This window comes from Myotis yumanensis, unplaced genomic scaffold, assembly GCF_028538775.1.
Source record: "Myotis yumanensis isolate MYYU_CA2020_CCGP unplaced genomic scaffold, mMyoYum1.0.hap1 SCAF_9, whole genome shotgun sequence".
In the NCBI taxonomy this organism is placed as follows: Eukaryota; Metazoa; Chordata; class Mammalia; order Chiroptera; family Vespertilionidae; genus Myotis; species Myotis yumanensis.
Window position 1 is genome coordinate 13,115,185 of NW_027223760.1, and position 14,983 is coordinate 13,130,167.

The following is a 14,983-nucleotide window of genomic DNA, read 5'->3' on the forward strand; positions in this document are numbered from 1 at the left end:
GAATGATAGCTTTGCTGGATAAAGTAATCTCGGTGGTAGATTCTTGGCATTCATCACTTTGAATATTTCTTGCCACTCTCTTCTGGCCTGCATAGTTTCTGTTGAGAAATCAACTGGAAGTCATATGGGTACTCTCTTGTAGGTAACTGACTTTTATTCTCTTGCTGCTTTTAAGATTTTCTCTTGGCATTTTAATCATGATGTGTCTTGGTGTGGTCCCCTTTGGATTCCTTTTGTTTGGGGTTCTCTGTGCTTCCTGGGCTTGGAAGTCTATTTATTTCACCAGGTAGGGGAAGTTTTCTGTCATTATTTCTTCAAATAGGTTTTCAATATCTTGCTTTCTCTCTTCTTCTGGCACCCTTATAATTCCGATGTTGGTACTCTTGAAGGGGTCCCAGAGGCTCCTTACACTATCTTCATATTTTTGGATTCTTTTTTCATTTTGCTTTTCTGATTGGGTGTTTTTTGCTTCTTCGTATTTCAAATCTTGGACTTTATTCTTGCTATCCTCTGGACTGCTGTTGGGAGTCTGTATAATATTCTTTATTTCAGTCAGTGTATGCTTAATTCCTAGTTGGTTCTTTATCACAACATCAAGGGTCTCACTAGATTTCTCGAAGGCCTCACTACATTTATCGGCGGTCTCACCAGTCTTTTCGAGGGCCTTACTAAATTTATCGGCGGCTTCTAGACAGTTCTTTAACACTCTGGTGTGGGGTGAATTTCCCGCCAAAATATAAGATGGCACGGGCAATTATTTAGGTTTCCCGAGCAAAATCAGGGATTTTTATGATACCTATTACCCCAATGGATATGAAACGGTTCGCATACGCAGGTAGGTATCTTTGTGAACGGCAAACAAACAAATATTTGGTAATACGCAGTTACAATCGGCCCGAGTTTACACGTTTCCCGCACTCCACCGCAAATCTATGAACCGAGTTAAGACGGCTCCCGCGGAGTACGCGCAATTCACGCGAGCCGACTTAACTCGTTTCCCCCACTCCAAGTGTTAAAGTCCTTAAAAGTGTGGTTTTGAACTCTATACCCAGCAGTTTGCCTTCCTCCATTTCTGTCATTTGAGTCCTGTTTCTTTGTCTCTGCATGTTTTGTGCTTCGTTGTGTTGATAGAGTGCCTTTCTGTGCTAAGTGTCCTAATTACCTGAGGTAGACACTCTAGGTGCACCCCTTTGTGGGCTTTGTGCATAGTCTTGTTGTAATTAAGCCTTGATTGTTGTAGTTATCACTGCGAGGAATTGACCTCCAGCCCAATTGGCTGTGAGAATCAGCTGTGTCTGCAGTGGGAGAACTTCTGTGCTAGAGACTCCCCTCTGGGGCAAGACTTGCTTCAATGGGGCTTTGGTGCTCACGGAGTCTGCCCCCTGAGTGTGTCTTTTATGGTCCCATGGAGCTGCCAACTGGATGGTCCCACTCTGACCTCTGGGCTTCCTGGCTCCTGAATCTCTAGGGAGGTGCTAATCTCGCCTTTGCCTGTGGCTATCCAGCAAAAGCCTCCCAGCAGGGCTTGGTCCCATGGGATCAATAGGGTGGGACTAGCAGTTATGGCTGCTCTCAGTCTTGCCCTCAGAGGCTCTGCTTCTCAGTGTCCTGAGAATCACTGCAAGCCCCAAGGAGAGAAAGCTGCCCTCGGGTTCTGACCGATGCTAGACAGTTGCACTTCTCCTGTGTGAGTCTGTGTACCTAGAGACCCGCCCGGAACTGGAGCTCAGAGCCTGAGACTCCCTCCTGATTGAAAACGACAAACGCGCCCTCAGCCGCCAGCCTGCTCCCCATGCACTACGCACTTTAGTATTTTACTTCCGCACTGGGCCTCCTCTGAGCCTCAGTGTGCTTTTTTCTTTTCTTCTAGTTGTAGAATTTCCACTCAGCCAGCCTTCCTGTGGTTCTGGATGATGTCCATTCTGTCTTTTATTTGTATTTTTGAAGTAGTTGTTCGAGTCAGCAAACTCCGGTGTTTTTCACATATATATTTTTTTAATATTTTATTGATTTTTTACAGAGAGGAAGGGAGAGGGATAGAGAGTTAGAAACATCCATGAGAGAGAAACATCGATCAGCCTCTTCCTGCACACCCCCAACTGGAGATGTGCCCGCAACTAAGGTACATGCCCTTGACCGGAATCGAACCCTGGACCTTTCAGTCCACAGGCTGACGCTCTATCCACAGAGCCAAACCAGTCCGGGCTACATTTATTTTTCAATGTATACATGTACACTGATAGTCTGACTGAAAACTTTATGACTCTGATATTATCCGTGGGACTTTTGCTGCTGTATCACTGATGACAGAGATTTTACATCAGGTTTATATTTTGTGACCTTCAGAGATATGCACGAGCTACTACTTTCATCCGTCAGACTATTCCTATTAGGAGACTTAACAAAATTCATCAGTGAGAACAAAGAGTCACAATCGTATATGGTTGAAACCAAAACACTGGTGGGATATAGGAAGGCAGGAAGAGTTAAGGCAGAGGCATAGAAATTGCTCTTCCCCTCTCTCGTCAATCCATGTCTATGGTCTTAAAGATAACTATGTTAAATTGTTTATTTATCTAAGATGCACCTACACTGAATTTATCTGAAAAATAAAAAAGTCGATATTAAGAAAGAAATTGTAAATGGAAGATTATGAGAGGGTTTTGCATACCAGCAGAACTTAGTGGCGTGCCATGTTTGGCATGCGTGCCAGGGGTTGCCCACCCCTGGCCTAGGTGGTCCTCACGTCCTTGCAAGCGATGTCATCACAAGATGGCCATCACAAGATAGCCACCAAAAGATTGCCACGTGCCCAGTGCCGCTCTACGTGGTGAGGTCTAGGACTCCCATGCCTCCACATGGCACAGAGGAGGCCAGTATCGGCATCTCCTCCACCTCATGTGAAGGAGGCGGGTCCCAGTGGAAGAGACGGGTCTCAGTAGAGGATGGCAGCTGAGGGCGATTGGGCCCACAGGGGAGGGCAGCTGGGGTCAAACAGGCTGGCAGGGGAGGGCAGCTGGGGGGAATGAGACCAGTGGGGGAGGGCAGCTGGGGGAGATCAGGCCAGCAGGGCAGTAGTTAGGCATCAATTGGGCTGGCAGGGGAGCGGTTAGGGAGCAATCAGGGTGGCAGGCGGAAGCACTTAGAGGCAATCAGGCAGGCAGGCAGGCGAGTGGTTATGAGCCACTGGTACCGGATGGAGAGAGGGATGTCCGACATCCCTTGAGGTGTCCCAGATTGGAGAGGGTGAATGCCGGGCTGAGGGACACGACCACCCCCCATGCACGAATTTCACACACCGGGATGCTTTATTAATAAGCCATAATCAATCATCCTTAAGTTGGCGTTCATTTTGATATTTTAGGTAGAACTTTCCCCTCCTGTGTCCTCAGCTGACTCTGAGTCAATGTTTGTTAAAGAAGGGGAGGATGTACTCCGCTTCCTAGGGTAAGAAGAAAAAGAAGAAGGTCAAGGTTTTGACTCTTGAAAGGAACAATTAAACTATTCATTATTTCCTCATTTTACATAAGAATTCTGAGTGTTCCCAATTATTTACTTTTTTAGGAAGACCTCCTGCTCCTCTGACTTTGGTGTGTTTTTCTTTCTTCCATAAATATTTTTTAGCCAAAGAAGCCGCTTTCTCCAAAACCCACGTTCCTAGAAAACAGATCGTGAGACATGAACTCTACATTTGCCCTGCTTTGTCCCGCCACAGTACTTTGTCCTCCTCAAATTTACCTCGATGTCAATATCTGATGATGCCTTTGATGTCTTGAACTTGGAGAAAAAGCTGCTTGGAGGAAAATACATACCAACAGTTAGTGATTCGTGCCATTCTCCATGACTCTCGCACATATAGTTCTGGTCTTATTCGGACTATTTGGATACCTGGGTCCATATTCCTGAGCAAAATCACCACAGACCTGGGACCTTGAAAATGATTCCTTGCGTGCTGGGCTTCCAATTCTCTGTGACAGTTTAAAATGGCCCTGCAATGTCTCTGGGAGACCTGTGAATGTGGCTTGGCATGGGGTATAGGCAGGATTTTCAGTGTTGCTTACTGCATTTTTAAGCATGTGCAGTGTGGACAAAAGGGGCCACATGCCAACCTGAAAAGCTCAGGGGAGGCCTGCATGGCAGTCTTGCAGACTCAGAGACCTAAAGTAACCACAAAAGATGGTCTGAAAATTCAATATTTAACTGCAAACAGGTTATAGTGGGTTGTCATGTCCTAGGCCAGTATTTTCCCTGACAAAGATCAACTTAGATCTTTACTGAGCCCATTTGTCTTTTTACCTCTAAGATAACATATCTGTGAAATGTCTGGGTAATTTGTAAATTCCTCTTTTTTCTGGACCTTCAGGGTGCAACAAATATCACCAGGACATTTCCTCATTGTTATGTTGTCAAGTTAATTGTCAACTGTTAATGATGTGGAACTATCCTGTGTCCATCTATGTAAAAGCAGCACATGTCCACCATTTCACTTTTTATCCTATCCCAGAGGTTTTCCTGCTTTGCTTTATCCCACCTCTTTAATCTATCACCAGTGGATTTCATGTAATCCACCTACATCCCTTTCCTTTGATTGCAATGCATAAATACAGATGTAACCTGCCATTCTTTGGAGCATTATCTCAATTCCTAGAGGTTCTGATTCCCAGCATGTCGACAGTTTGGCTCAAATAAACTCACAAAAATTCTTTACAATGTTTTTTTTATGTTAACAGCAGCAAAAATTCAGCACTCTTTGGGGTCACCAACCTGCACCCAATCCTGACCCAGCCTCTCTCTCTCTGGCCTGAGCACGTCTACCAACTCTACCACTGTAATGACAGAATTGCACACATTGCTCCTATAAAGTGACATCCTTGAGATGCTTGGTGGTTTTCAGATATGCATACCCTTGATGACCCGTGTACTTTCACGAGTGTCCTTAAAGTGAACACAAAGGTTTAAATCTCTTGACTTCCATGATTTTGTGAGGTTTTCTGACTCAAGTGAATAATAAACCATTTTCAGAGGTCATCTCTGGCCGCTTACAGAAAGAGGAAGGTCCTTTCCTTATAAAATTCTACTTTAAAAATCTCCAGACCCATATTTACCTTGAGCTTCGTCTTTTTTGTAACTTCCTCCGAAAAATCTATTTTGGAAGAAAACAGCATCGTGATTATTCATACAATGACCACTCTTTCTAAAACTTTATTCCTTCTCTTTTAAGTGAGATGGTAACTTTTTGAGGACAGACTCTGCCTAGTCCTTTTACTCTTCCATAGTCCTATCTTAGGACCTTGCATGCAGCTGGCAATGCATTTTCTTGGCTGTTTCAGATAACATTCAGCACATAATTTCCAATAAAAACTCTTAGAAGTAGCAAAGAAAATGAAAGTATCTACCCGAAACCTACACAGCAGCTCTGTTTTCTGTTACTATTTATCATTGTCGAGGAGGTCCTAATCAATGTAATAGGAAAAATGAAGTACTGGGAAGAAAGAGACAAAACCTATTTGCACATGAGATGATGCACAACCTAAAAAGCCCAAAAGCATAGATTAAAATTTTTTTGGCAGTAATATGACAACTCAGTAAGAAGGCTAAATCAAGACATGCAAATTTCAATAGCTTTCCTACATACCACAAATAATTAATAAAAAATGAAATAGGGGAGAAACCAAGATGGCGGCATAGGTAAACACCAGAAATTGCTGCCTCCCACAACAACTTCAAAAATACAATGAAAAGACAAAACAGACATCATCCAGAACTACAGGAAGGCTGGCTGAGTGGAAATTCTACAACTAGAAGGAGAGAGAAAAGCACACTGAGAGTCAGAGGAGCTGCGAAAGTAAAGTGCAGAGGTACGGAGGCTCTAGCGCACGGAAAGGTGCTGGTACCTGAGGACGTGGCTTTCTTTTTGAATCGGGAGAGAGTCTCCAGCTCCCAACTGCTCTGAACTGCAGTTCGGGGAAGTTTCTGGGGACCCAGGACTCATACCAGGAGAAACTGGACTGTCTGGCAGCGGACAAAACTCGGAAGTTGAGGGCGGCTTTCCCTCAGAGTTGCTTGCAGCAATTACTGGGACACTGAGATTCGGGGCTTCTTAGGGCAGGGCTGAGGATCAGCCATAGCTGCTTGCTCTGCCCTGTTGATTCCCTGATATCCAGCCGCACCCAGGATGAGGCAGAGGATTTGCATATGAATATCCTGGCCCTTTGCAATCTGAAAATTACCCAACAATTTGCAGCTGGGCCAGACAGACCCAGCACTTGCAAGAGAAGGCCCAAGGCCCCACAGCAGCTTGCATTGCTTCACAGCTGGGCCTCATCTGGGCACCTCCAAACCCCCCCAAAAAGAAGGGGAATCTGCAGATCTCTTTGTAGCTCCTGCTGGGTAGCCTCAGGCAGAGGCTAAATTAGCACCTCCTTAGATCCAAGAGCCAGTGTACCCAGTGGTCAGAGTGGGACCATCCAGATTACAACTCCTCAGATCCATAAGGGTCACACTCAGGGGGCAGACTCAGTGATCACCAAAGCCCCAAGGAAGCAAGTCTTGCCCCAGAAGGGTGTCTTCAGCACAGAAGTTCTCCCACTGCAGACACAGCTGATTCTCACAGCCAATTGGTCTGGAAGTCAATTCCTCCCAGTGATAACTACAACAATCGAGGCTTAACTACAACAAGACTGTGCACAAAGCCCACAAGGGGGTGCACCAAGAATATCCACCTCAGGTAATTGGGGAGACTAAGCCACTGGGCCCTATAGGACATCTAGCACAGAAGGCCACTCTATCCACACATGGAAGCAGCCAAAATGTGGAGACAAAGAAACATGACAGAAATGGAGGAAAGCAAACTATTGGATTTAGAGTTCAAAATCACACTTTTAAGGTTTTTCAAGAACTTTCTAGAAACCGTCGACAAATTTAGTAAGACAGAAGAGACCACCAATAAATGTAGTGAGATCCTTAAGAAATCTAGTGAGAACATCGAGGGTATGAAAAAGGACCAACTAGAAATTAAGCATACACTCACTGAAATAAAGGATATTATGCAGAGTTCCAACAGCAGACTAGAGGATCGCAAGAATCAAGCCAATGATTTGAAATACGAAGAAGCAAAAAACACCCAATCAGAAAAGCAAAACTAAAAGAAATCCAAAATTATGAAGATAGTGTAAGGAGCCTCTGGGACCCCTTCAAGCATACCAACATCGGAATTATAAGGGTGCCAGAAGAAGAGAGAGAGCAAGATATTGAAAACCTATTTGAAGAAATGATGACAGAAAACGTCCCCTATCTGGTGAAAGGAATAGACTTCCAAGTCCAGGAAGTGCAGAGAACCTCAAACAAATGGAATCCAAAGTGGACCACATCAAGACACATCATAATTAAAATACCAAGAGCAAAAGACAAAGAGAAAATCTTAAAAGCAGCAAGAGAAAAAATGTCAGTTACCTACAAGGGAGTACCCATATGACTTTCAGCTGATATCTCAACAGAAACTATGCAGGCCAGAAGAGAGTGGCAAGAAATATTCAAAGTGATGAATGCCAAGAATCTACAACCAAGATTACTTTATCCAGCAAAGCTATCATTCAAAATTGAAGGTCAGATAAAGAGCTTCACAGATAAGGAAAAGCTAAAGGAGTTCATCACCCCCAAACCAGTATTATATGAAATGCTGAAAGGTATCCTTTAAGAAGAGGAAGAAAAAGAAAAAGGTAAAGATACAAATTATGAACAACAAATACACATCTATCAACAAGTGAATCTAAAAATCTAGTAAATAAATAATCTGATGAACAGAATGAACTGGTGATTATAATAGAATCAGGGGCATAGAAAGGGCGTGGACTAACTGTTCTTGTGGAGGGAAATGGAGGGGATGTGAGAAGAAACAGGACAAAAATCATGCACCTATGGATGAGGTCAGTGGGGGTGGGGGGCAAAGGACAGGGTTGGAACTGGGTGGAGGGGAGCTATAGGGGGAGAAAAGAGAAACAACTGTAATAATCTGAACAATGAAGATTTGAGTATTTAAAAAAATTTAAAATCCCATAAAAAAATGAAAGACCATTTACAGTATCAATAAAATCTATAAAGAAACAAACTTAACAAAAAATGTTAAGACCCATTAAAACTCTTCTAAAAGACTTTAGAATGAATACACAAGTGAAGTACTATGTTCCTCCAAGGTAGTAAAGATGCCAATTCTCCTTAAATTAACCTACAAGTGCAATGTAATCCTATTCAAGTTCCAAGATGATTTTTAAACATAAACCGACCAACTGACATTTGGTAGAGAAAATATGCAATGAAATGTATGAAAAAGATCAAAAAGGAGGAGTTTAGCTTCCAAAAAGGAGTTTAAAAAGGAACTGGAATTATATAGTGACAATTATATCCTCTAGCCAGTTTTGCTCAGAGGATAGAGCGTTGGCCTGAAAACTGAAGATTCCTGGGTTCCAATCTGGTCAAGGGCACATACCCGGGTGGCAGACTCCATCCCTGGCAGGGGATGTGCAAGAGGCAGCTGATCAATGATTCTCTCATCATTGATGTTTCTATCTTTCTCTCCCTCTCCCCTCCTCTCTGAAATCAATCAAAATATATGTATAGTGATACTGCTACTGGTACAAAAAAAGATAACTGGGTCAACAGAATAGAGTCCACAGATTTCAGGTCAGTAAAGAAAGAATGAGATCTTCAATAAAACATTTTAAGACAATCGGATCTTCATGTAGGGGAGTAACAGTCAACCACAAGAAAAGCAAATAAAACCAATGATAGTTTTTTTTAATTTGAGAAAAAAAAACAAATATTACAAAAAGGACTAGAAGAAAATATCAGACTACTTTCATACTGTGAGGTGACAAAGACCTCGCTAATAAAATCCACACCCTATAAACCAAGAGAAGACGGACAGATAGGGTGACAGATGTCTACACACAGCATACTCTTCACAGCCCTTGCCCTCTTCCACCCTAGATTGTCTTCTTCCTGTTGATTTATGGAACTCTTTTTACATTAAATAACTTAATCCTTAGTGGCTTTCACTGAATTTCAATGTTTCAAATATTCCCCAGTGCTCTTTTTTGTTGTTGTTAATCCTCACCTAAGAATATTTTTTCCATTGTTTTTCAGAGAGTGTGGGAGGGAGGGGGCAGGAGGGAAAGAAGAGAGAGAAATAGGAATGTGACAGAGGCACATCAACTGGTTGCTTCCTGCATGGCAGGTGCCCTGCTACCCAGGTACCCGCCCTTGTCCTGGAATCAACCTGGGACCCTTCGGTGCTTGCACCGATGCTCTAACTACTGAGAAACAGCGGCTATGGCCCCAGTGTTTTTGTCTTTAAGGACACAGAACAGTGGAGTAGGAAGCACGGACTTCGCAGTCAGGCAGAACAGGGTCCTGCTTTTGCCTTTGCCACTGGGAGCTTAAGTCCATCTCCATCTATGGGAGAAGGTGGTACTATCTTCCTCACAGGATTGTGGGGATTGAATCACTCATGTATATGGAAACATCTTCATCCTGTGCTTGGCATCAACCAGTGCTAAGTTTGCTAATGGTGTCACAGACAAGGTGGTCAAATCTATCAAAGTTTCTGCCTGTGGTATCAGGCTCAAAAAGCTGTTTCCCACCACCAGATTATAAATATATTGCTTCTGTTTTCTTCTAGTACTTATACAGGTTCTATTTTTTTTTACATTTTGTAAATATGTTTGTTTAAGATGAGAATATAAATCTGCTATTATTTTCCCTCTCAAATAATTAGGTGGCTTTTCTATTCCCATTTTTCATTTTCTTCCACAGATTAGAATATTAAAATGTGACATTTCAAAAGTCTTAGGAACATATAGGTCTGAAGCCACTTGGTCTTTACACATCTCTGCTCTGCTCCATGATGTGTTCACCCAGGTATTTCTCTCTTGGGGAGGCACATTTTTAAAAATTGTTTACCATATTTTTAAGTTCTCAGGGGATGGAACTGCCTTACTATTACCTCAAAGAAAAATAGTGACACAGCTCACAAAAAAACTAGGAACAGCATGGCTGGAAGACTCTGGGAAAGCTTCATGAAGAAAGATGAACCTGAGCTGGCTTTTGAGATATTCACCAGACTTCCCCAGGGAGAGCACAATAAGGGAATTTTAGATTGGCAAAGGCATTTTAAAAAGTGGGAATGGGGCTGGTGTGGCTAGGTTATGGTGTGGGGTGCCTTTGGCTGGAATGGAGGGCTGTCATGACTGTTGAAAGGGTAAAGAAAATATGTTGGATTTATGGGGTAGAGTCAAGATCATCAGCTTACAAAATCGTTCTTTTAATGTCAGCAATCTGCCTATAGGGAAAAGTACACCATTATGTAATTGAACAAAAGGGACACAGACAAGCTCTAGGAACAGGTGACTCTAACATGACATGCTTTAGAGAAGCCTGATGCAGGATTTAGGTTGCAGTGTTTTAACTGAACCTACGAACACCATGCCTTACACACTGGAGAAGAAAGCTGCTAAGTATACCTTAAGAATTGACAAGATCACACTTTTATCATTATGCCATGTCCCATCTGCTAGGGTGACATAGCTCCATGAGGTTGGAGATTCTATATCTCTCCTCATTTTATCCAACAAAGTAAGAAATCAGGAAGAGAGTAATAGGTGAGTACATCAACTCAACCTCGTACATTTTGAGTTGAAGAAATTTTGCTATCATATCAAATCAGGCCTATAAAACTTAAGTTTCAAAATAGTCTAGTGGCTGGTATGGCTCAGTTGATAGACCATTGGCCTGTGGACTGAAAGGTCCCAGGTTCAATTCCAGTAAAGGGCACATGCCTGTGTTGCGGGCTTGCTCACAATAAGGGCCTTGCAGGAGGCAGCCCATCATTGATGTTTCTATCTCTCTCTCCCTCTCCCATCCTCTCTGAAATCAATAAAAATATATATTTTTGCCGAAACCGGTTTGGCTCAGTGGATAGAGCGTCGGCCTGCGGACCGAAAGGTCCCAGGTTGGATTCTGGTCAAGGGCATGTACCTGGGTTGCGGGCACATCCCCAGTAGGAGATGTGCAGGAGGCAGCTGATCGATGTTTCTCTCTCATCGATGTTTCTAACTCTCTATCTCTCTCCCTTCCTCTCTGTAAAAAATCAATAAAATATATTTTAAAAAAATAAAATAAAAATATATATTTTTAAAATGGTCTAATGGCTTGTTATCTTGATTTCATTTTCAGAGATTTCAAGGAGTGGGCTTCCTTTAGACATCCCAAGAATATAATTTGTAATAAAAAAAAAGAATAAAGCATATCTCAGTGCTCATGACTAAAGAAGAACATCAAGTAGGAGTAGACAGGACAGTGGCTTTGATTTTCAGGTTGTGGGTTCTGAACCTCCTCAAAGATGGACTATATATTGGAAATCTGAATTAACTGTTGTCTTACCACAAGGAGACAGAAAACTACAAAATAAAACGTTGTTACTGCAATCACAGGTGATGCAATGATGATTTCCTTCTTATATCTTGGCACTTCTTGCCTGAGCTAGAAGAAGGAGGAGGAAGAGGAAGAGGAGGGAGAGGAAGAGGGGACGGTGGAAAGGGAGGGGAAGAAGAGGAGGTGGAGGGTGAGGAGGAGGAGGAGAATGAGGGGGAGGAGAATAAGAAGAACAAGAACAAGAACACCAACAACAACATTAAAAAAAACCCACAAAGATACAGAAAGCATAAAAACTAACTATTCTCTAGCCTATTCTAATGAATTGCTAGCTATTCTTAACTACTACTCTAAAACCCCACCTTTCCACATGGTTCTTAAGCAATATACCAAATCTTATAGGTTTTTAAAGAACATACCACATCTGATATGTTATGTAATCTGATCATTAGCATTTTCTTGTACAATTTGTTTATTTTAGAATTTAGGTCCTCTTCTCATGTACCCTAGGAACAGTGGCACAGATCTCTAAATGAGCAAAGTGGAAGATCACTGTCTAAGCCAAAGTCACATGATCAAGACACGACTGAGAGGAGGTGCTCCTGGTCTTCCTACCTGGGTACTTTCATGGCATGTCCTAAATCAGTGATGGCGAACCTTTTGAGCTCGGCGAGTCAGCATTTTGAAAAACCCTAACTTAACTCTGGTGCCGTATCACATATAGAAATTTTTTGATATTTGCAACCATAGAAAAACAAAGATTTATATTTTTGATATGTATTTTATATATTTAAATGCCATTTAACAAAGAAAAATCAACCAGAAAAATGAGTTTGTGTGTCACCTGTGACAGGTGTGTCATAGGTTCTCCATCACTGTCCTAAACTGACTACAAGTCCAGGTCAGTTGTTTCAGGACCTGTCCTTACCTCTTTAGACACCCTCTCTTCCTGCTTCCCGAGGGTTTGCATCCTCTCATCTTTCCATTGTTCCTCATTCCACTCTGCGTTGGATATCTTTACTTCCTGCTGCTCAGTGAGCAGTCTCATCAGAAGGCCTATTCCAGAAAAGAGTTTCCTCGGTTAATTTTTGAAACTTGAATGGTTAAGTTCAGGTTTAAGAGAAGGATTTCATCTGTTGTTTTTCAAATGATTCAGGGACATATCTGCATCATATACATTTGAAAGAGGCAGTTTAATGAATGGTAATAAAGTTGATTCTATATCTTCTAGATTTCCCTCCAAGAAATAAGGCAATTGGTAATTTAGTGCACTATTAACATCACTTTTATCATTAAAGTCTAGCTGCTCACTCATAATGGATGCGGAAGTGTCGCCTTTTTTGACTGAGGATGCCCTCTCTGGCTCAATGGTCAGCTCAGTGCTGGAGTCCTGCCGGGCCAGTAATGTGTTCATTAGCGGTCCTTTTATTATGAGTTCTTCATCTGTCAAAAAAGAAGAAATCGAATTTGATATTGAAAGACTCACGGGATAGTTATTTGTCAGTCCACAGCCATACATCCAAGTCCAATATATAGGGAATCAGCAAGTATCTGAGTGCCGTTTGGAGAAGAGAAATATAAACCCCAACTTACATCTATGATTGTCGACAAAACAAAAGGAGAAACTGTCTCTTTTTTTCAAGTGGTTAATTACTTAGAACATTCCATAGCATGACATATGGTGACTATATTTAGGATTATTCCATTGGTCCCCAAGGGCCAACTGCCGGTTACTGGAGGAAAGCCAGGGCTGGAAGACTCACTCAGTTAGACGCTCTGCAGATCTACTGTGAACTCCTCACATTTACGCACCCATCCTGTCCTGCTTCAGATGCAGAGGGGGCCTGAGCCTTCCTCTCTCCGCTCTTCAGAATGCTTGTGTTCTTGCTACCATCACAGATGACCACGATTAACACCCACGGCTAACACGTCCTCATCTGTACACACCCTTCTCCACTAACCCACCGATTCCTCACTTGGGCCCTGCTTCCACATATGCCAGCCCCATAACAGACGGCTCTATACAGAAAAAAAAAGTCTACCCTCACTCTGTGCTTAAGGTATAGGCAGGCATCTAGGATGTACATTAAGAGACTTGCCAGGTTGTGTACCACTGTGGAATGTTCAATAAATCTATGGAATAATATTTGGGGTTCTAAAATACATAAGGGAAAAATAACTTTTGTCAGATGCCTACTTTGTGATCATTTCATGTCATTTCTTATATTTTCAGCTGTACTTGGGGAACCATCCAAAGATTCTGACTGTGTGAAGGTCAAGTGCACCATTGTGCAGCTGGTACACAAGAATTTTCAGAAGAATTAAAAGTATTGCTGGTTGTGATAAGGGTGAGAGAAGGAGGTAACGTCCTGGGAAAGAGCATGGGCTTGTGGAGAGCCCCAAACTGGGAGCTGGAGACCTGGGCACGAGGTGACAGCTGTCAGCCCTTTCTGGTCTTGTTTTCACTCACCTTAAAAGGAGATGAAAATGCCTGTTCTGCCCACTGTTGGGGCAGAAGGGAGTAATATCATTGGTCAAAACATTGTTTTCAAAATAAGCAACACTGACTCTATATCAGTAGCACAGATCACTGATAGAAACTTGTATTTAAGCTCTCTGGGCATGAAAACACATTTGGGAAGTTATCAAGTAGCTGCCAATAAACCTAACGTGTAGAAAATACTTAAAAGCACACGACTGTTTGGTGGATAGAACACCTTGTGCTTCAGAGCAAGTTCAGAGTTGCACAGTCTATAAAGAAAGAGCCCTCCCATGCCATAGAAGGGCTGGGTAGCAGCTTCTGGTGATGGATCCAAAAACTCTCAGGTTCCAAATAAAACTTACATAAAACAGCATCATTTGTACTCTTTTCATAAACTTGTAAACAAACAAAATAAAAATGTATCTTCATCTGTCTACACTGCAAAGGGCAATTGAAACCTAATGCATACAAAAGAGTTTACAAACTGTGACACTCTAATGAACAAGTTCTCATTTGGAAGCAAAGCACCCAGCAGAGAGCACAACACACACGATGTAGCCATTAATGGTAATACCCTTCCCTTCATCTGACTTTTAGCAAAGAGAAGTTCTTAAAATTTTAGAGTTGAACTCTGAGTAATTGAATAAGAATAATACAGTTACTTTATTTGCCTAAAAATGTATCGTCATTGATTACAAATAAAAAATGAAAACAAAATAAAAATTAAAAAGTTTATCATCAGGCAATTGAGACTCACCACAAGGTGTGTCGGTCACACATTCGATCTCACAATTCAGTTTGACTGTCTTTGCAACAGTCTCAATATGATTTTTAAATTGGCAGAGGCAGCAGGCCAAATGGTTAGGTAAGATACTATAAATGGAAACATACAGAATTATATTAGTGACAAAGGAGTTACTTGGAAAACAGTTGTTTTTTAAAACTTAAACATGCACCTACTGTATGACATAGCCATTCCACTTTCAGGCACTTATCAAGAGAAATTGAAGTATATTTCCATAAACAGACTTGTACATAAATATTCACAATAGCTTTATTGGTAATAGTCAAAAA

General features: G+C 42.0%; 1 protein-coding gene across 1 annotated transcript; it reads right to left on the reverse strand.

The window, feature by feature from the left end:
* Nucleotides 1-3,289: 3,289 nt before the first annotated feature.
* LOC139016769 (leucine-rich repeat-containing protein 37A-like) lies at nt 3,290-14,716 on the reverse strand. Its single transcript, XM_070424990.1, has 8 exons — nt 14,667-14,716; nt 12,739-12,870; nt 12,356-12,483; nt 11,437-11,535; nt 5,106-5,143; nt 3,739-3,793; nt 3,557-3,657; nt 3,290-3,442 (listed from the first exon to the last, which is right to left on the reverse strand). The coding sequence occupies exons 2-8, from the start codon at nt 12,839-12,841 to the stop codon at nt 3,361-3,363; spliced, it is 606 nt and encodes a 201-aa protein (XP_070281091.1). The 5' UTR covers nt 12,842-12,870; nt 14,667-14,716; the 3' UTR covers nt 3,290-3,360.
* Between the last annotated feature and the right edge of the window lie 267 nt (nt 14,717-14,983).